At 40.0% G+C, this 21,631-nt stretch overlaps 1 protein-coding gene across 1 annotated transcript in view; it reads right to left on the bottom strand.

The window, feature by feature from the left end:
• The window catches only part of Sdc2 (syndecan 2), a 106,260-nt gene that overhangs the window by 17,305 nt on the left and 67,324 nt on the right, over positions 1-21,631 (bottom strand). Inside the window, exon 2 of the mRNA XM_090339100.1 lies at positions 326-437. Coding sequence (XP_090195226.1) covers positions 326-437 — 112 coding nt within the window. The remainder of the gene's footprint in view (positions 1-325; positions 438-21,631) is intronic.

Below are 21,631 nucleotides of genomic sequence, written 5' to 3'. Positions count from 1 at the left end.
CGTTGTATGGTTGGTGAAGATCCTCTCCCACTCTGTAGGCTTCCTAATTAATTTACTAGCTATGTCCTTTGCCACACAAAAGCTCTGCAGTTTAATGCAGTCCCACTTATCCAGGCTTTCTCTGATTTGTTGTGATTCTTGGTCCTTATTAAGAAAGTTTTGACCTGTGCCAAGGAGGCCTAGTGTATCTCCTATTCCTTCTTGTAAAGTTTTCAGTGTGTTGGCTTCTAACTACAAATGGGTCTATGCTCTTAACTGCTGTGCATAATGCCTGTCTAGGAAATCAAGTCTAAGTGAGCTAAGAATGCCCAGCAGTCAGTCTTACCTGAGCCAGATGCTGAAGCATAGTCGTCATCGTCAATGGGATACACTCCAGAAGCTTCTTCAATGGAGCTGTTGTCAAGGTACATGTCTTTATCCGAAGTCAGCTCTGCTCTCTGAGAAAGGAAAGACTGGATTCAGGATGGTGAGAAATGAAGATCATACTGACTTTGCTTACTGTTCACCTGGATGCCCCAAGTCACTAACCCTGTACCCTATTCCTGGCCATCCTTTCCCTATGTCTGGCTATCTCCTTCTTGAAGACACCCTGGCATCTTATATGAAAACAAGGGTGACCCTAGACTGGGTCCCCATTACAGTGAGGATGGTGCAACTTAGGCATCTACCACAGGTTTTGTTTCACTGTACTAAACCCACTGGGGTTTAGGTTGTCCCAAGGCTAATCAGAAGCTATTCCAGACATTCCCTTTGGTCACGAATGAGGTTCCTTTATTGCAAAAGCTACTAAATACCCAAATCACTAAACACTTTTGTGGGGATGTATAGAGGCACTTAAGCTAAATAATCACCAAGGGAGCCCTCAAAGTGCGCCAAATGCTCACAGGTCCGGCCATGCTTAGCTTCTTCAGGACAGATGAGGGGCTCCCTAGTAGAGCAGGCTGTCCAGAGCTTCCCGCTTCATTCAGATCTACACTGACACCAGGCAGGACACCCCACTTTGAGGAGGGGCTGTGAGGCTCATCTGCTAAGAGCGAGGGCCCCCAGCTCACTCACTTCTAGGGCTCACTGGCTTAGCAGAGTCCTAATGACAAACACAGATATATCCATGAGGGCACTTTAAAAAAATATTACTGGCGCTTGGTAGTAGCAAATCACAGGCTTACTCTGAAGAAGGATCAGTCACTAAGTATACTAGTTCCACAGCTTCTTATCTCTTTAATAAGGGGTTAGTATTAAAATTCACTCTAATCCTGCCAAAGGAGAAACGTGCATGAGTTGGAGACAGAGAAGAGGCAGAATTTTTTTTTTTTAAAAAAAGGTTTTAGTAAATTGATATTTTATCCCCAGTATCTCAGACTGGCAGCTTCGAAGCAAAGTTGGAAACAAGTGGTGCTCATTATTATCCTATTTTAAAAAATAAAATTGGATGTTTGTTCCTCACAGGAATTATATTTAAAAGAAAAAAAAACTGTTCCCTCTACTATGCTGGCTTTCATTGGATTTCTACTAAAATAAGAGTTGGTTTCAACAGTCAAGGAGGGACAGGCCTCCCTCTGAAACAGACATGCTTTATTCTCTCAAGTTTCAGTGGCTGACTAGAGAGGCTGGAGGGTTTTAAATCTGAGCCCACAGTCTCCACATGCCTCAGTGCCAATGACAGAAAAGTATGGGAATCATTCTGTTGGGGCGATCACATCGGCAGAGTCTGAGGTCTGAGCCCTTAGGGATCAGATTTGCAGGCACTGAGTGACCACCCTCAGCCAAGAGTGACTTGTCTGCATGGTCAGAGCTTAACTCTGCAATCTGAGGCCAGGATGCACGGCCCCAGCCTCTAAGACAATCATCATGACAGCATGTAATTCCCCAAGCTTGCAAATTGAATTGGGAGCCGTGTGTCCCACAGATCTCCACACCACTTAATGGTGACACTGGACCTTCTGCTTCAGTTGACGGGGAGGACAGGACAGCCAGCCCTCCATATCTCTGGGCTCCACAAACACAGAGTCAACTATAATAATACAATTAATAAATAAGTCAAGGCCGGCTAAGTACGGTCATTCCTCCATTAAGGAGGATGAGTCAGGAAGATTACAACCATTTCCATAGCATTTATATTATATTAGACATTCTAAGTCATTTAGTACCCTGGAGGCTATATACAGTTTTTATGAGCATACTACTCTTGTGTGTGTGTGTGTGTGTGTGTGTGTGTGTGTGTGTGGTGGTCCTATGGCCTGAACTCAGGGCCTGGGCACTAACATTGAACTTTTTTTTTTTTAATTTAAGGCAAGTGCTCTATTACTTAAGGCACAGCTCCACTTCTGGCTTGATAAGAGTCTCATGGAAATCCGGGTGCTGGTGGCTCATGCTTGCAATCCTAGTTACACAGGGGGCTGAGATCTGAGGATCTCATTTAAAAGCCAGCCTGATCACAAAAGTCCAATTAACAGCCAGAAAATCAGAAGTGGCACTGTTGCTCAAAGAGCTAGCCTTGAGCTGACGAGCTCAGGGACAGTGCCCAAGCCCAGAGTTCAAGTTCCATGACTGAAGGGGGGGCAGGGAAGAAGTTCATGGAGTTTCTTGTTTATGCTGGCTTCAAGCATCAACCCTCAGATCTCAGGCTCCTGAGTAGCTAGGATTATAGATGTGAGCTACAGATGCCCGGTCATACAACTTTATTTTAAGTAGAAAGAAACAAAAACAACTTGCACACTTGTGAATTTTAGTAGTTAATTTATGGGTACTGAGTACAAAGTATCTTTAACCTCTCTTTCCACTCTCACCAAATCCAGCAGCTACCTAGTAAACACTGGTAGGATTGGACAAGTCTGAGCTCCCAGTTTAAAAGCCATGTTCAATTCTAACTTTTAACTCCTATTGGCTTTGCCTAGAAGACTCTTTGTCATCCTCAGTCAAATCTGTCTACTTTTCAAAATAACCTCTGACACCTTCAGTCATTTTCCTTATATGCCCCCTAGTTACAAATTGTGCTCTCTCAGATTCTGTAGCCTATACACAGTTTAGGCCATATAGTCTACTGTCTTTTTGAACAAATCACTTTATTTGTTTTGCCCCTAGTTACTGATCTGTCTTAAATAACCTATGAGTTTGCTCTCTGTGCCTCTCAAAGCACATGGGTGTTCAACAAATATTTGTCAGTTGAGATTTCCAAACCCAAATGGCTCAAATAACCTTTGACTTGGGCCTTTGGATTAACACGTGTCCAAGATCTGTAGGATTTCAATAGTTTAAAGTCTCTTGATTTTAAGCCTGGGAGATCATTTGCTCCAAACTTCCCATCCTTGTCCTGTGTCTACTTAAGTAATCCAGAGTGACAGACAGACAGACAGACAGACAGATTCTACACTTCAGGAACCAGTTACTCTCCTTAATACTGAATACTTTCATTTTCCTCTTGGCCCTCTGCCTAAAGAATCTGATGCGGCAAAGGTGAACACAAATATTTAATCCTTACATGTAAACTGAATTTCCAGCCATCAGAAGATGCAGGTTGTGCAGACAACACATCTGTCATCCCATAAGGTGGGTGGGCCAAAAATGTCTCCCCAGATATTCTAGCCACCTCATGTTTCAACCACACTGGGCAGCCTGACAAGCCAACAGACCTCTGAAGAGGTACCTGTGAAGCCTGTATTACTACACGGCTTGGGGTGAGGGTCAGGGAGCACTTATAGGTATTGCCTCCATGAAGTGGGGTGGTCTATGGCTGACTGGATGTTTAATTCATCTGAGGGCAGCCAAAAGTACTTGTTCTCCATCAGTTAGTAGGGTGCAAAAAAGTTTGATATCAAATTTTAAAAAGCTCTCTTCCATTCTGACTTGAGGAATACAAAGAACACAGGGCAACTGTAGATGTTCTTCTATAGAGAATAAGAAGTAGGATTCTTTTTTATTGTATAGCTGATAATGCTTAAAAAAAATAAAAGAGCTGGCAAGGTGGCTCACGCCTGTAATCCTAGCTACTCAGGTGGCTGAGATCTGAGGACTGAGGTTCAAAGCTAGCCCAGCACTGAAGACTGGGAGACTCTTATCTTCAATTAATCACTCGAAAAACGGAAGTGGTACTGTGGTTCTGTGGGTAGGACAATAGCCTTGAGCTTAAGAGCTTGGGGACAGCACCCAGGCCCAGAGTCCGAGTCCCAGGATCAACAAAAAAAATAATTTAAAAAATAATAAATGCAAATAAATAAATAAATAAATAAATAAATGAATGACAAATCAACAAAAAAAAACACCATTTCTTTCCTCTTAAAAAAATTCTAAATAGGACAAATTCCATTTTCAAATTCCATACACTGTGTGGGTGAGGACTTTTTCAGTTAACACACTTAATAGAAGCAATAAGGGGCCAGGAGTTTAGCTTAATGGTAGAGTGCTTGCCTAGCATGCATGAAGACCCAGGTTTGATTCCTTGGTACCACATACATAGAAAAAAGCTGGAAGTGGTACTGAGGCTCAAGTGGTAGAGCTCTAGCCTTGAGAAAGCCCAAGGATAATGCTCAGACCCTGAGCTCAAGCCCACAACTGACAAAAAAAAAAGAGGCAATAAATTATATACCAATATTCCTTTTGAGACAAGGTGGTAACAATCTCCCCTACAATCTTGACCACTTCCCCTCAATTTCACCTTCTTTGGTAGCACTGGGCTGTGAACTTGGGGTTTCACACTTACTTGCTAGGTAGGTCTCTAGCTCTTGATTCATATCCATAGCTCATTTTGTTTTGGTTATTTTCCAAATAGAGTCTTGCATTGTCTGGGGCTATCCTGGGACTGTGATCCTCCTCCTACCTTCTGTGTAGTTAGGATTACAAAAGTATATCAATAGGCCTGAAAACTCTTGAAGACCATAAAAAATGTGACTCAAAATTACTGATTTGACACCTGGCTGGATGTGGTGGGCCTCACTACACAGAAAACCCTGGGACATTATACACTCTGTGCATGTCCATGTGGTCAATGAGGACAAAAACCAGATGAGAATAACTGCAAAGAGATGTGCACAGACAAAAAGCTATTGACTTCCTGCAGGATTTCATAATGAAAGTGTTTGGGTTGGGGGCTGGCCATGTCTGTGAGGCCATGCCAATACTGTTGGCTAACTGATTCAGGGTAAAAGCTGGAAGAAAAACAAAGTGGATCTTTCAGACCTTTTCCCCTTTGCTGATGCAAGATGTAAAGAAAGGAAAGCCAAGGGAAGCTGTAGAAAGCCACCAGGTACTGCGAAAAGAAAAATTGATTGTAGACCCAGACAGGGCTCCTGCTTCATGCCATGTTCAGCCAGGGAAAATGACGCACATTGCCTCTCTTGACCAAATTCCGGGAAGAATGCACATCCCATGAAGTTTCTCTATCCACAATAGCTAGAAAAAAGGCAAAATGCAGGTTTGTCTATCAATTCCATCCTTCCTTCTCTGAAACTTCGGTATGCACATCTTGCTGGGTCTGGGCTACTAATAAAGCCTTTAGACATAGCTGCTGCCCAAGTCTTTGCTTTTAAAGTTATTCTCTGTAGGGAAATCTCAAAATTAGCACAGTGGCTGGGCGCTGGTGGTTCATGCCCGTAAGTCTAACTACTCAGGAGACTGAGATCTAATCAAGTTGCTTTTTTTTTTTCCTCCAGTCCTGGGCTTGAGCTTAGGATCTTAACACTGTCCTTGGACTTTCTCAAGGCCAGAGCTCTACCACTTAAGCCTCAGCACCACTTCTGGCTTTTTTCTATGTATGTGGCACTGAGGAATCGAACCTGGGTCTTTGTGTATGCTAGGCAAGCACTCTACCACTAGGCCAAACTCCTGGCTGAGATTTAAGGTTTGAAGTCAGCCTGGGCAATGAACCACCAAAAGGCTGGAAGTGGAGCTCAAATGTTGACCACTATTTTACTTAAGTAAAAATACTATGGGGTAATGCTCAGGCTTTCAGTTCAAGCCTCAAGACCATAACCAAAAAAAAAAAAATACATACATATCTAATCTATGTCTAATCTATATCTGTATCTAATCACAATGCTCCCTTGTTAAACACCCTTTTTTGGTTATTAGTCATCTCTAGTATTACTTAAAATCATCTTAGCCTAAAAGGAAATTCTCCTGTCTATGGGCTCACCTTCATCTCCAGAATCAGCTGTCTTTCACCTAAATCAACTTCTCCAAACAAAAAACCACATAAAAACCTAATGACATCAATTTTCTTGATATAAACCCCTAAGAGGAATAATCTCCTTTGAGGATAGAAAATGGAGAAAAACATTAGTAAACTAGAGACTCTATACATGATAAAAACTGGGACACAATTGAACTCACAATGCTGTTTGTAATCAAAATGGAAAGAGGAGCTATGGCCTCAATGCATACAAGACTGAGAATATCAGTCTTAGTTTTACTGAGAAGCATCACAAACCTGTCCATTTTCCAAGTAAAGACAATTGCCTGGGTAGCAACTAAACAAATCTATTTGCTGAAATTTTTCTTTTGTAGGTAAAGCCTACACTGAGCATGTTTCAAGCCTACACTGAACATGTTTCAAGTTGTCAGTGTAGAAATTTAGTGTAGTAATTTTGCCACCTATGACTTTGCTAAAAAGACATACTGCTACCTTAACCTAAAATGTAACCGTTCTCCAAATGTTTTCAGCTAGTGCAAGCCAAATTAACAGGCAAGATAATTAAGACTCAAAACAGTAGATGTTAAATTTACCAAGGTTAGTTAACAAAATCAGAAGAAGAAAACCTAACTGTTCACAGATAATACTATAGACCTAACAATAACAAAAAAACAGGTATAGATTATACAAAAATACCCAAAACTTTATACACCCTAGTAATAAATCTCTGTATCACACCAAGATGATAACTCTGAATTCAGGATAAAGAAATATCCAGCTCTGACTTAGGCTCAAAATGAAGACAAGTTTTTAGTAGAGATTACAAAGCACCACACATGAATCAGTAAACCACTTGAATATATCTTGTAAAGGAAAAAATAAATAAATAAAAAAAAGCCTTGCATACAGTTACTCAAAGATGACAGATGTGTCATGAGACTGAACTTTGCCACTCTGGCTTCAGAATAGCCCAAAAGAATATGCCACTTTAGACTTTGAATAGACATCTGTTCCATTCATCAGCTGACTTCAAGAAGGAAGAAAAGAACACCACTGTGATGAGGTGGTGAAAATATCATCTCCTGACACTTTAATTCCACTGTATTCTTAGGTCTCACAAAATGACTGTCAGCAGACCATTCAACATCAGGTTAAAATGGATTAGAGGCAGCTAAGTGAACTGTTTAAGTTCCAGGTATTTTGTGGTCACGTGTTTTATAAACGTTGGGTCATCTAATCATCTCCACAACCCCATTGCAGACAGAGAGCCCAGGTTACCTGGAACCACCCATGTCAGGAGTGAGGGGAGTCAAGCTCAAACTACATTATGTCACTGATAGTGCTAACACACACACACACACACACACACACACACACACACACACACACACACACGCACCCTGTGTCTCCGTATCTCTCCCTTTCCTTGTGATTCACACATCCACTACAAAAAAAGACCCAGAGATGTTCAATAACAACCCACATTCAACTTTCGCTTAATGCAACATTTCCCAACTTGGGAAATTTTCCCGTACTTAACATCTTTCCAAACTAAAATTCTTGGCATTACAGATGGGAAAAAATTATGGTAAAAGTTTATCAAGTTCTGGTTCAACAATTTCTTTTCTGCCAACATCCTATAAATACCAAGATATGGGTACCTGAGCCAGGGGCATTAACTAGCATTTGTTCATTTTTATAACATCACATCTTTAAACAAATAGATACTCCCTACAATGGAAAAAGGTGATGGAAGGAAAGAACCCTCTCTGATTATTTTTGAGAAAAGATACAGTCCTCCTTGAAGATAGAAAGTTTATAATGATACACTTATTAGTGCATGATTTAAGGATTTGTTCAGAGAACTGTCCAGTCCATAGAATGTTACAGGCTTACTTTACTCCCCTGCATATATCACATTCAAGTCATTCATGGAAAAAAGGCAAAGATATGAAGTCACACATGAAAGAACATTCTTAAATACCTTAAGGAAGTCTGAAGAAAGTTCTTTAGTTCAGAAATACTTCAAATATCCATAGTAGTCCTTAATTACAAAAAAATAAAAAAAAATAGACAATCTTTTTTTTTTTTTTTTTTGTCAGTTGTGGGGCTTGAACTTTGGGCCTGGGCATTCTCTCTGAAATCTTCAGCCCAAGGCTAGTGCTCTACCCTACCACTTGGGCTACAGGAACACTTCTGGTTTTCTGGTAGTTAATTGGAGATAAGTGTCTCACAAATTTCTGTGCCTGGGCTGGCTTTGAATGGTGATCTTCAAATCTCAGCCTGCTGGGTAACTAGAATTACAAGCATGAGCCACTGATACCCAGCTAGACAATCATATTCCTAGCTGAATGTGGGGTTTGAGGCACAAGGTTGAATGGGATGATCATAATATGTTAAATTAAAAGTAATTTTGGAGAATTCTTACTAGTTCCATAAAGCGGGTTTGCTTATTTGTTTTGTAGTACTGGTTTTTTTTTTTTTTTTACTGCATTTTATTTTCTGGGTTACAGTTACATTCATCAGGTAGTGGGAGTCAGGGTATCCCACTGGCTAGGTCAGTACTCTAGCCATTTTTGCTTCCATTGTTTTTGGAATAGGGTCTCCCATTTTTGTCCCAATGTCACTAAGGCCTGGCTTTTTTGAAGCATTTGAAATAAACCAAAGGTATGGGAGATAACCAAATTCATGGTATGTTTATGTATAATACATGAAGTTTAGACTACTCATTTAGAAATAATCACTGACTTTGGATCTTCCTATTGGATACCTCATATAAGACTGGAAGTCTACTCTCACCACTTACAGACAATGTACCTTGAAGATGCAGGACTACCTCTGATATTTTCTGAACCTTACCCTTGCCTACTAATGTGTTTTAGGAACCAGCAGGTGGGAAAAGCTCAATAAAGAAAAGAACAACAAGGTTTTCTGATGGCTAAATTCAGGCCTTACTTTAGGCCTTTTAATGGAAGGGAATTTAAAGAATACCTGGACAATGAAATTTGTTTCTGTGTAACTAAAGCTAAAATAAAATAAAAAAGAATAGCTGGCTGTTACACCTCTGGGAAAGGTGCATTAATGCTGTTGCCATTTCAAAAGGGCAAGCTGGAATTCAGCCCTATAACGTGAGGAGATTGCCAGGAAAGATCCTTTAACTGTAGGAGAAACCCTCAACCCATTAAAGAAGGCCTCTAACACGCCAGACGTTGCACTAATCTAGGAAAAAATGCAAATGGATGAAAAAAAAAAGAGTAGTGAGTTATGTGCAAAAACTGTGACATCTTCAGCAAAAGAAGTGTATGGGGACAGGAGCATGGCCCAGTGGGAGAGTGCTTGCCCAGCATGCATGAAGCCTTGGGTTCGATTCCTTGGTACCACATACATAGAAAAAGCCAGAAGTGGTGCTGTGGATCAAATGGTAGAGCTCTAGCCTTGAGAAAGCCCAAGGACAGTGACTAGGCCCTGAGTTCAAGCTCCAGGACTGACACTGCTTTGGTTTAAAGCAGTCAGATTTCCTAAGCCTACAAATGCTCTAATAAAATCTGAAGTACAATGTGATAATTCTACACTTTCCTTCTTTGCCTCCCTCCCCCGACCAAAAAAAACCTTGCTAGAAGATTATTTAGCTCCTCTGAACTAGCATCTATGATTCAATATGATTAATATTCTTCTCAGAAACTATGTCTCACTGTGTTATGTTGGTGTATCCAGTGCTACAAAACTAGTTTTCTTCCTCCAGTGTTTGTTTATTGATTCTACAGAATGCTACCTGGATCAATAAGGGGATTGTTGGATAAATTTAAAACAGCATCTTAGCTATGTGACTCAGAAAGATATTATGTGTATTTAGCTGAATATGTTTTTTACCCATACCCAGATATTAGTGCACACAAAAAGAACGTGTATCCCCCAGTCTTATTTCTCTTTAATCCAGAACTTTGTAACCATCAGCAAGTTCTGATCATAGATGCTCCCTGCCAACCATCCTATCTATACTGCATTAGTCTACAACCTTCTGACCCAAATCCCTCAGTCACAATAAGCCTCCCTCTCATGAAGAGAAATAAACAGAATAAACTGAGTACATAGATATCCAAAGCAAATTTTTGACCTAGCTTATGCTTTATAATGTAGCATAATTACAGAGACAATTAATTAAAAGCCAAATATCCCACCAGATCAATATTTTCCTTTTGTAATTTCTTTATTTTGGAAACATGGCACTAAAATTTTTAATTAATATTTATGTCCTTTAGAAATACCCTTCTAGATAGAAGTGGCAAGATGGATCAGAATATCTTATAAATGTATGGAAATGTATAATTATGAAATCCTGGTGTAATGTAAGCTAATAAAAAAATGAAAGAGCCAGACACTGGTGGCATATGTCTATAATCCTAGCTACTTAGGAGGCTGAGATCTGAGAATCACAATTCAAAGCCAATTAACTACAACTTGGCGGAAGAAGGGAAACAAGAAGTAGAGTCATAGCTTAAGTGTTAGAGCTCTAGCCTTGAGCAAAAAGGCTCAGGAACAGTGCCCAGGTTCAAGCCTCAGTAGGAACAGAAGGAAGTGGAGGAGGAGGAGGAGAAGAAGGAGGAGGAAGAATAGCAGCAGCAGCAAAGAAGAAGAAGAGAAGCAGGCAAGAAAATAAATATCTTTGCAGAAGTGATGATAGAGCTCAGTGACAAAGCACTCTTCTACCATAAGCAAGAAGCCTGGACTGGACTCCAAGTAGCACAGGTTAAGTCAAGGAAAACCAAAAACACCCTTTTCTGAAATTCTGAATTAACTTATTGTTCACACTAAACACTAAACATTGGTAACAAATTAAAAACAACAACAAAACACAAAACCAGTGGTCACTGGGAGAAGCCAAAGACCTAAGAAGAACATAGCGACAGCTCACACTTCTAGTTGCAGTTGTGGGTTCTGATTCCTTTTCTTTTTTTGCACTTCCTGCATTTTAATTAGACAGAAGGTGCCTGACTTGTGGGCTGTGATTCTTGATCCAGAGACAGAGGGGAGCAACCTTTGTGCTGAACCAAGTTTGCTGGCAACAAAAACAGGGATGTCAGAAGCAATGTGCATAAAAGCAGCACCAGAGCTTGTGAGTGGGATTATGGTGAATACGAGTGACACACAAAAGGAAAATGTTCATTGCTTACAGATGTGCTCCGTTGTGCTTTCTTCCTTTTTTGGAATATCAAACAGAGGGAAGCCAGAGCTATGTTATAATAAGCATTGCTGCTGCTCCTCCACCCAAGCTAGAATATTTCGGTTATTTATTTTGATATCCATATGACCACAGTTTAGACTAGAATAAAAATAGAAGCTGTGTGAATCGAACCTGAAAGTTCCAAGTACGAGGGAGGGTCAATATTAATAAATTGAAACTTAAGTAATGAGATGCTGTTTCTTGGAAGTGTTTGGCAAGAGGAAAAGATATTTGCAATTTATTTCTTATTCAGAAGTATTTTATTAAATAAAACAACAACAACAACAAAACTACAAATGTGGAATGGACTCTAAGTCAAGCACAGTAGGCCAACCAGCTCTGGTTTGGATTTAACAATTCACTCTCAGGTATTTTCAGTGGCCAAAGTTCTAGGCCTCCACATCTTCCCCACCCAATAAAGGCGGGGCGGGGGGGGGCGGCGTGCTTACAGAATGCCACAGGAAGCCTATGGGATAGGAAATCGAGAATAACCTTGGCTTTTAAGGACGGACAGACTACACCTACCCAGGCTACAACTAATGCTGCAGAAAGATCCAGGGTTTGGAGGCCTTCAGAGGTGATGGATAAACTTGCCAATTGAGCTATGTTTCACAGTTACGTTGTGGCTGCACTATACCACTGGACTGCTACCCTGGAAAGCAAAGCCTTGATTATTCATACAACACCAACAAACACAGCAGGGCCCTGACCCTTTAGAAATCTCCTCCTGGCAGTGTGTTCTAAGAAACTATGAAAACGTTCACACCATTGTGACTGCTATTTCTTCTCTGAAGAATTATCCTAAGAAAGTTTTCTGAAAGTAACTTCAGAGTGCTTACTATTATGGTACAACCAAATCATCTAGGCAAGCGAAATACCAAGTACCAGGGATGGCTGAATGTATGATTTGCGATTAGATGTGACACATTAATTTCTACAACACTGTCATTAAAATCACAACCAGGGATAATGTTTATGACATTCCATTTTAAAAGCAAAGTGTGACTCTGATCATACAAAATAGTATTTATCAAAATGAACTCTGAGAAAGGAAAACAAGAGGGATTTTTTTCCCTTTGTTTCCTTTACTTTTTGTCTTGTTTGTTCATTTTTTATCTTTGGAAGGGTTAGGAAGGCACAGAAGTGGAAGGACGAAGAGTGAACACATACAGCACTGGGACATATTAACAGTATGCTGAAAATGAACTATAAACTTCTGGGTGGGGACTAGAGAGAGAAATTGTGAGAAAGCTAGGGAAGAGGAGACATTCTCCAAAAGAAAATGCACTCATTACCCGACTTACATAATTGTAACTTCTCTGTAACAATCACCTTTATTGTAACAATAAAACAAAGGTTACAAAAAAATCTTTTTTTAATCCTGACATTAAAATTCATATTCTTTTGGTGAAATAGTATAAGGGTGAATGGAAAGATGGGTTTGTGATGATCATTTTCCGAAGTGTTTACAAAGTGTGTATTTTGTGTGCATACATATAGATACACAAACCCCTCAAGACCAACAAGTTATGAGTGTGTCACATAGCTCCCCTTCTCAGTCTCCTGTGACCACAGACCTCGTCTGCACACAACAGAGCCAAACCTGCTGAATGATCTCAAGAAAGCTCAGCTGACTCGGTGCCTTCCTAATTTCAAGGTCTCTTTCAATGAAGAGACTTACAAGCTGGTTTTTCATAGTATAAGATTAAAAATAGGTTAATACTTTCAAAAATAAACTCTAAATAGCCAAGGATGAGACTGAATGCCTCTAATCCCAATGCTCAGAAAGTAAAGACAAGGAATCATGAGTTCCAGGCTGTACTGAGGCTACCTGAAAGATGTTATCTCAAAAAAACAAAAAACAAAACAAAAAACAAAACCAATCCGCCCTCCAAAAGACAGAACAATAACCAAAAATCTAAATAAATACATTAAATAACCTAAACAATGGCTACAAATCTCAAACAGACACTAAATCCACAGGTGATGAAATCACTGAGTTTAAGGGCAATTTTAAACAGATTACTTTACTGAATGGTGGGCTTTAAAACACCCAGTGCCCAGTCACCATGCACCTGCACAGTACCCAAAGGATTATTCACATTGTTGAGAACCCACTGAAAAAACACCCTGGATTTCTGCTTAGGACGCATAACCCCAGGGACTGCATTTATTTTTGTTCTGGAATTGTTCTTCACCAAACTTCTTAAGCAAGCAAAATAAATAAGGACAGTCCAGCAACTTTTAAAATGGTTTCCTTAACAAAATAACAAAGATGAGTTTCAAAGTTTAATTAGAGACAACTGTGAAATGCATTATGACCCAGCATGAAATTCTCCAGGAACCAGAGTCTGTTCAAGCAGCATGGTGAAACAGGAATTGCCAGTCAAAAACCATGTATCACATATAGCACGTCTAAGGCCACATGACCTAGCCATCTCCAAGTAAATGGCCTTTAGAAAGAGACTGTGCATGTGCTGAAACCTTGCATGGGAACACTTTATCAGATTCAACATTTAGGGTCTTGTAAATGTCCAAGAAAACTGGACAGTCATATTCATTTTTATCCATAACAAAGCCTTCATCAACTAGCCTATATAAATTGGCCCAAACCTGCAAACATCCAAAACAAATAACCTCATTTGTTACAGGTTTACTTGCATCTTTCTGATTTACTTGTAACATAATCTATACATGAAGACATCTTACATCATGTTGACAGAATTGTAACCTCTCACCCTATGATAGGAGGGTTATAGATGCAGAAGGGGGAAAAAAAAAACAGGCCCAAGATGGTAGTTATCTGCTCAAGAAAAAAAATGATATTAACATAGGCTCAATGGTTTCCCTCATTTGTTATAATCAGTAGAAACCTTGGGCTCTCCCAGCAGAGATTTACAATAGAACAAAACCTAGATACATAAGGCCATATAGAATGGCTAAATGAAAGAACCTCCAGGATACAGAAACAAAAGCCATATAATGAGCAATTGTTGTCCTTAATGTACTATTTTATCTCTCATCTCTTTTGCTATCCCTTGGTTATCTCATATTGGTACAGTATTTTACCTGGTTATCTGATATATTGTATATATGCATATTTGGTTATTTGAAGTCGGACAGGGAAGGGAGGAAAACAAGATGAGGGGTGGGGGTGAGGGAAGGGAAATAGGGACCAAGACATGAGAAAGGGTATGAATGTATGTGAAGTAATGTACCTTCTATCTGGTAAATATAATGTAACCCTTCTATTAATTACAATAAAAAATATATGAAAAAAAAGAAATAGGAAAGGGAAAGGGGGAAAACAAGACCAGGGGAGGGGCAATGGGGACAAAAACATGAGAAGGGGTATCAATATATGTGAAGTAATGCACCTTCTATCTGGCAAATATAACTGTAACCCTTTTATTAATTATAATAAAAATTTTTTAAAGAAAAAATGATATTAAGGAAGCTCCTCTCAAAAAAGCATTTTTTAAAATAAAAGGAACATTTCATTAATTTTTGTGTATTTCTATGGAAGGCTGATGCATGGTAATTACTGGTGTTAACTAATAGTCTTGGATGGAAGACACATTCATAAATGCCATTTCCTAACAGGTGTAATAGCTGTTTCTCTACAAACATGGGAGATTTTAGAAAGCAAGTCGTGTGTGTGTTCGTGTGTGTGTGTGTGTGTGTGTGTATGTGTGGTGTGCATGTCGTGTGTGCATGCAGTATTAGAACTTGATCTCACAGCCTGGGTACTGTCCCTTAGCTTTATTGCTCAAGGCTGGTACTATCACTTGCACCACAGCTTCACTTCTGGCTTTTTAGTGGTTAACTGGAGTTAAGAGTCTCACGAACTTTCTTGCCTGTGCTGGACTGAACTATGATCCTCAGATCTCAGGCTTCTAAGTAGCTGAGATTATAGGCATAAGCCACCAGTACACAGCAAATCTAACGAGCCAAATATATTCTAGATAATGTCAAAGAATATTTTTCTTCTTTAGTAAGTCTTAGAACACAGTTTACGAGTTGGTGACACCAATTTTCGTAGTGATCTACACCAAAGGCTTTGATAGTAACCCAGCACCTGAAAGTGCTCATTAAAACTTGTGCAACACTTACCCATCTCTAGAAGCCCCCACTCTCCTAGATCTTTAGCTCTTAAAAAGCAATGGACTACTCATTCCTGCTAAGGCCTTCCATAAAACAATAGTTACCTCTGTATAAAAACACCCTCTTCCACCTTAATTTTACAATGACAATCACTTAGTCTACTTCTTATCTTAATTTCCCAAAAGGATTCAGAGTGAGAATTAAACTCTAGAAGCCCATTGTACAATCATGGCCTCTGTCATGTCCCCTGTACAGACAGGCTGGGTATCTCGTGGATGTCATAACGTACCTCCAGACAGTGCCTCTGCTCCGTAGCCTCAGACTAATGTAATCATGTGTGCACTGACCAATGAAGACAGGTCCACTGGCCTCCAGGCCACAGCTGAGAACCCCGAGGCTGGGGTGCAATCCCTTACTCTACCCCCATTTGGGCTGGACATACCTGACTCTGGCTGTACTTTGGAACAAAGACATCCTCTGACTCCCCCCTTCCTGGGGCTTAACCTTTGCTATTGCATGGAGAAAAATGACTTGCCCCTCACCCCTACTTCTTTTGGAGACTGAGGAATGTGGCTGAAAGACTGCAGCTGCCAGGACAACCTCTCTGGCATGCATGCCAGCACCTCCTCACCTAAGTGCATTTCCCCCTGCCCAGCTGCCCTGGCCCACCGAGGCTGACCACAATCCCTTCCCGTGGTCACATTGCAGGGCAGCCCCCATGGAAACCCATTTGGAACTGCTCAAGCTCATACCAAAGAATGATGTTTTTCATACAGATTGTTCTTTTTAAATCCTTTACAAAAGCAGCTGTAATCAATCGTGCTGGGGGGTTGGGGGGGGGGGGCTTGGTAAAAAGCTGCCATTCGGAAAGCCTTCATATTGATTCTTTTCCCTTCCACAGATTTTAAGAAAACAATCTCATGCTAAGAAACCATAATCAATTTTTCTAGACTTTGTGAACATGAAACAGTACTTAAATCAAAACATACATTTTTGAGAATGACATAAAACCATAGCAGACACTAAAAATAAAACAAAACAAAAAACCTCTCAATCTGTCACCCCGCCTTTCATTCAACAAAGACAAAATATTTTAAATCAGCTGAACAAATTCAATAATTATTAAACCTCAGGAAGTCTTGTAAGAGTGGGTTTTCAGGTGACTTAGGCTCAAAGATGCAAGAAATCTGTTCTTCCTTGAGATCCGGCATCTCTAATTCTTAATTTGCAAGATAATATGCTGTTCCTCTGTGCCCATTCTTAGAGAACACTAGCAATTGTAAGCCTGTGTTTATAGACAGTTATTACTCTACGTGGTTACTCTCAAATACCAAAATACACCAAGCCTTTTCATAGGAATTATGGTAGGTGTATTATTCTTTTCACATTAGGACTCTCAAAAACTAAGCATTTCGAAAGGTGAGTCAATATTGAAAACTACAATGTGCAGACAGAGCAATTTGGTATTTTCATTAAAACCCTTACCAATGTCAACAGTCAATTTCCAGATTAGACATGAAGGAAAAGCACAATTTAATGTAATGTTTCTTATCAGTACTTCCATTTAGAAAGGGGGGGATGAAGGCTTTATTAAAATACCACATATAAAACGAGCACAGGTAGTCTGACAGCTCATAATAGTTTGTGTTAGCATGATATCTATGCTATAAATCACATTAGATTTGATCTAATCCAAAGAACTAAGGGGGGAAAGCAAGAAAACAAATAACAACAATAACCCCTTCACTTATCTTTTTGTCCTCAAATAATGGAGATTTCAATTTGGAGGGAGTTATAATTTCGGAGGCAAATATTAGCTATTTGTTCAAGTTCACATTCCTGGCATGCAGGATCTCCAGGGTTTGCTCAAATGATGGGTAGAAACTTTGCACATTTTTTTTAGTTGAGAAATTCATCTCCCTTCCCAAATCTCCCCTCCCCTCAAATTAGAGCAAGCTTCTGCCTTTTGATTTAATGTTTTTAGCTAAGCCGAATTAGCAATAGCTAAGCGTTCTATAAAACTCCTGAACCTTAGCTGATCAGGGTCTCAACCGTTGTACAGCTATATACCTCCTGCAGCTGTCACTCAGGGGGCATTTCATGGTTTCACTGGCTCCAGCAGCTCTTTTTTTTTTTTTTTTTATCCCCAGCAAGTCATTTTAAGCAACTTTTTTCTCCAGCAAGCAAATCTCCAGGCTTCATCTCTTCTATTGTAAAATTGTTGTGGCATAAAAGAACTAAAGCATTAAAGAGAAACTAGAATCAGCCTGCTAAACTCATTTCAATCCCATCCTCCTATTGGAATGCTTTTATTTGAACCAGGGCTGTTGCAATCAACTTTCTGCCATGGAGGAAAATGATCTGCATCTACATTGTCCAAAATGGCCACCACTAGCCACCGATGGCTGTGGCGTGGCTGAAATGTAGCTTGTGCAATCGAAGTACCATACTTGGATTTACTTACATTCAGTCGATGTATGTTCAAACAGCTACAAGTAGCTAGTTGCTACAGTTAACTGAAAAATGCATTGCTAGAGTTTTGTCAGGGTGTGTGGTGGGGGGGGTGGCTACTGAATGCCTACAGCAAAGCCATCTACATTTTCTGGGCTAAGTCTCTCCCGGTTAGTCACTCTAACAATAATGTCTGTAAAAGTCAGTGATTAACACTAGAATCACCTTTTTCACCATAACTCTCCTTTGGCACTAAAATTTTAAGGGGTCCACCAAACAAGCTCATTTACTGACTACTTTGTTCAACAATTACCATGTGTTCAAATGTTCTACTTGCTTAAAGATGAAACAGCAAACTTTGTAAATAAACTGTGGTGCTGTCAGTGAATATTATTCAGTGATTATAAGCAACAAGCTATCAAGCCAACAAACAACACGCAGGAAGCATGTTGTACATCTTATCTTCCTAAGTGAAAGATGCACAGTCAATCTGTAAAGGTTGCATTCCAGTTGATTCCTAATTCAGGAATTTGAAGAGGTGTATGAATAGACGAAGCATGTTGAGATTTCAGGACACCGAAACTATTTGGCCTGATATTGTAGTAGCAGATCCATGACATTAGGAATCTATCAAAACCCACGGAATGGTACAAGTGTGAACTTGGACATAACCCAGGGAATATAGCTACTAATTGTACATTGATATGGTCTCACTAATCACATCAAATACAGTATACTAATAGACAAAGTGTTAGTAGACACTGCTAAGGGAAATGGGGGAGAGAGTGAGCCATTTTGTACTATCTGCTTATTCTGTAAAATTAAACTGTACTAAAAATTGAGCCTATTAGTTATCACAAAGTATATTACTTATCATAAAGCCAAGCCAATGCTTAATCTGAAGATGGGGTAGCAATCAGTATTAACTTTCTTGGGTAACTGTCCTTACTTACACCTAGAGGATGGGTGCTGAAGTCTTCAGAGTGAAGAAGTCTTATAACCAACCTTTTATAAAAACAATCAGCAAACACACACACACACACACACACACACACACACACACACACATCGAAACAAATCTCAGTACAGGATATTCTTCCAAGTTTTCTATATATTTGAGAATTCACCATTTAAAAAGTGGGGATGGGGCGCCTCCATTTGAAAATTTTCCAAGCTGACAGTAAGGCAAATACTTCACTATTGGTTCCAGAAAGCACTTTTTTCATACTAGGCCAAAGAGCTCAGAACCTCACTAAAAATAATGTCAGCCTATGGTTAGCTTGAATAAATTGGATCCACAAAGGCTACATGGTGTGTGGGAGTTAGGGGTGATCAGATAATTGTCTAGAAGAGAAGGTAGCTAGGAACCTGACAGATAAACTAGAGCCCTTAACAGAAAGGGTTTCTTTGAGGATAGTAAGGGAGATGCCATGGGTTTGATGTGATTTGTCCCAAAGAGTCATATGCTGGAAGCTCAGTGCTCAGTATGGAGATATGAGAGAGAGGTGATCCAGAGGGGATTCTGAGGCACTAGAGGCACTGCTCTCAGATGGGCCGTTAGGCTCTCTTGGAAACACTGAGCTTGTGAAAGGTAAGTTGTAAGGGTGAGACTGGCAGCCTTCCTCTTCAGGGATATGATCTCTTGCTTCCCCACACATGCTAGCATGCCATCCACCATGAATTCCTTACCACAGCTCAGCTGCTGCTACCACCATATCTCTGTACTCCCCCAACTTCCAGTTACCTCTTCTCTTTCTAAAATTAGACTGCCGCAGGAATTTCAGACAGTAGCAGAAAACAGACTAATACCTTGTGGAATGATAAGAGAGAGGCATCTTCATAGGAGAAAATAAATCCAACCAAGTAAGCACTGTCCTTATCAGAAGAACACTTGGGGCCATCCCTTAGACCCACAAGGATCTGACACACAGATTCTTAACTGTTTTTTACATGTGTGTGGCTATAATGGAATCATGCAAGTGTTAAGAGGCTCAAGAAACAGAATGATTGAGGAGACAGGGGGGAGGGAAATGGGGACCAAAACATGAGAAGGGGTTATCAATGTGTGAGAAGCAATGCACTTACTACCTGACAAATGTAACTGTAATCCCTCTACACACTATCCCAATAATAAAATAAAATCATATATAAGAAAGAAACAGAAATGAAGGTAAAAGATAACTTTGCCACCTTGAAAAGGCACCTATGGGGAAATTGTGTCAGGAGAATTCAGGTTGCATGCACAGCTCAGTGATAAACCCTGTGGCTCAGCAGGATCCATTGGCAATACCAGAAAGAACAGAAAAAAAAAAAAAAAAGGAGAGGGCACAGGAGTCAAAACTTGTATCTTCATCCTTCCTAATCCCTTCTGTGAATTAAACAAGAAGCTGGTGATAGCATCGATGCCTGAATTATTTACATGTTATATATTAATTTATTAATAAGCCAACCTGAAAATTCAAGCTGTACACATAGTATCAGTGTGCTTTTCTGACTGCATTACAACTCAGTAAAAAATGGACTGAAACAAAGCAATGTAAAAGTGCAATCTCAGTCTTAGAAAACTGTGCCTCTTCCCAGTCACCCCATCCTTTCACACAGGTTTCCTAAACACAGTTACCATATACCTACCTGGAACATCTTTGTGGCTCAAGTACCTGATGCATGTTGGCCCTAAGTCAGAGATAACAACACTAATGAAAAGGCTTTCCATGTGAGGGGAGCCAAGCCTCAAACCCCACAATCCTCATAAAGAAGGAAGACTTGGATTTCTGTTGCTTCGGATGTATACATAATAGAATACGTGTAAGAATTAGATTCTTTTCTGTCCAAGCTCGAAATAAGCACTGTCATTTAAAGGATAGCTACCATCTTCCAAGAAGTTATTTTAGTTAAGCCATATCCTGTTGTAAGTTTTTTTTGTTGTTTTTTTGTTTTTTGTTTTTTTGAGAGAGACTGTAAGCATAGCTCCAGTGGTAGACACTAGCTGAGCAAGAATTGTTTTAACGACAAGTTTTGGCCAAGTGTCTTGATTTTGGTTTGATTGCTTGGATAAACTTTTAGCCCCTTTCACACAAGCCAATCAACCACTCCATGACGGTCAACCTAAGTTCTGACCAACTGGAACCAAAGGCAGTACTGGGACTCAATTGTCTGCCTGGTGTTATTGCTTACTTGGCTTTCTTTCGTTCTTTTTTTTTTTTTTTTTGCCAGTCCTGAGCTTGAACTCAGGGCCTGAGCAATGTCCTTGGACTTTCTCAAGGCTAGAGCTCTACCACTTGTGCCTCAGCACCACTTCCGGATTTTTTCTATGTATGTGGTACCAAGGAATCGAACCCGGGTCTTCATGCATGCTAGGCAAGCACTTTAACCACTAGGCCAAACTCCTGGCCCGCTTGCTTGGCTTTCTATCTGCAACATAATCTTCTATAGAACTAAGTTTTGCCTTGCCCATTTCTCAAGTTGACTGACTTAATTACTTATTCCTAAGTGACACCCCAATATCCCAAGACATTTCCAAAATATATTTTCCACAGTTCTTGAGTTTCCCAAGAAGCAAGTCACAATGTAAGGTGTGAGATCATGAGAAGCAGACTGGACTAGAACCCTCAGTAGAAAAATGCAGCCATTGAGAAAGTGGTTAATTGGTCAATTCATTTATTCACTGAGCATCTATGCGAAAAGTAGAAGAATAAGGAAGCAAGACCTGCTAGGAGTTACTAACATGAACT

The sequence above is a fragment of the Megascapheus bottae genome, chromosome 9 (assembly GCF_031878675.1).
Source record: "Megascapheus bottae isolate mThoBot1 chromosome 9, mThoBot2.hap1, whole genome shotgun sequence".
Lineage (NCBI taxonomy): Eukaryota > Metazoa > Chordata > Mammalia > Rodentia > Geomyidae > Megascapheus > Megascapheus bottae.
This window is presented reverse-complemented; position numbering and strand designations above follow the sequence as displayed.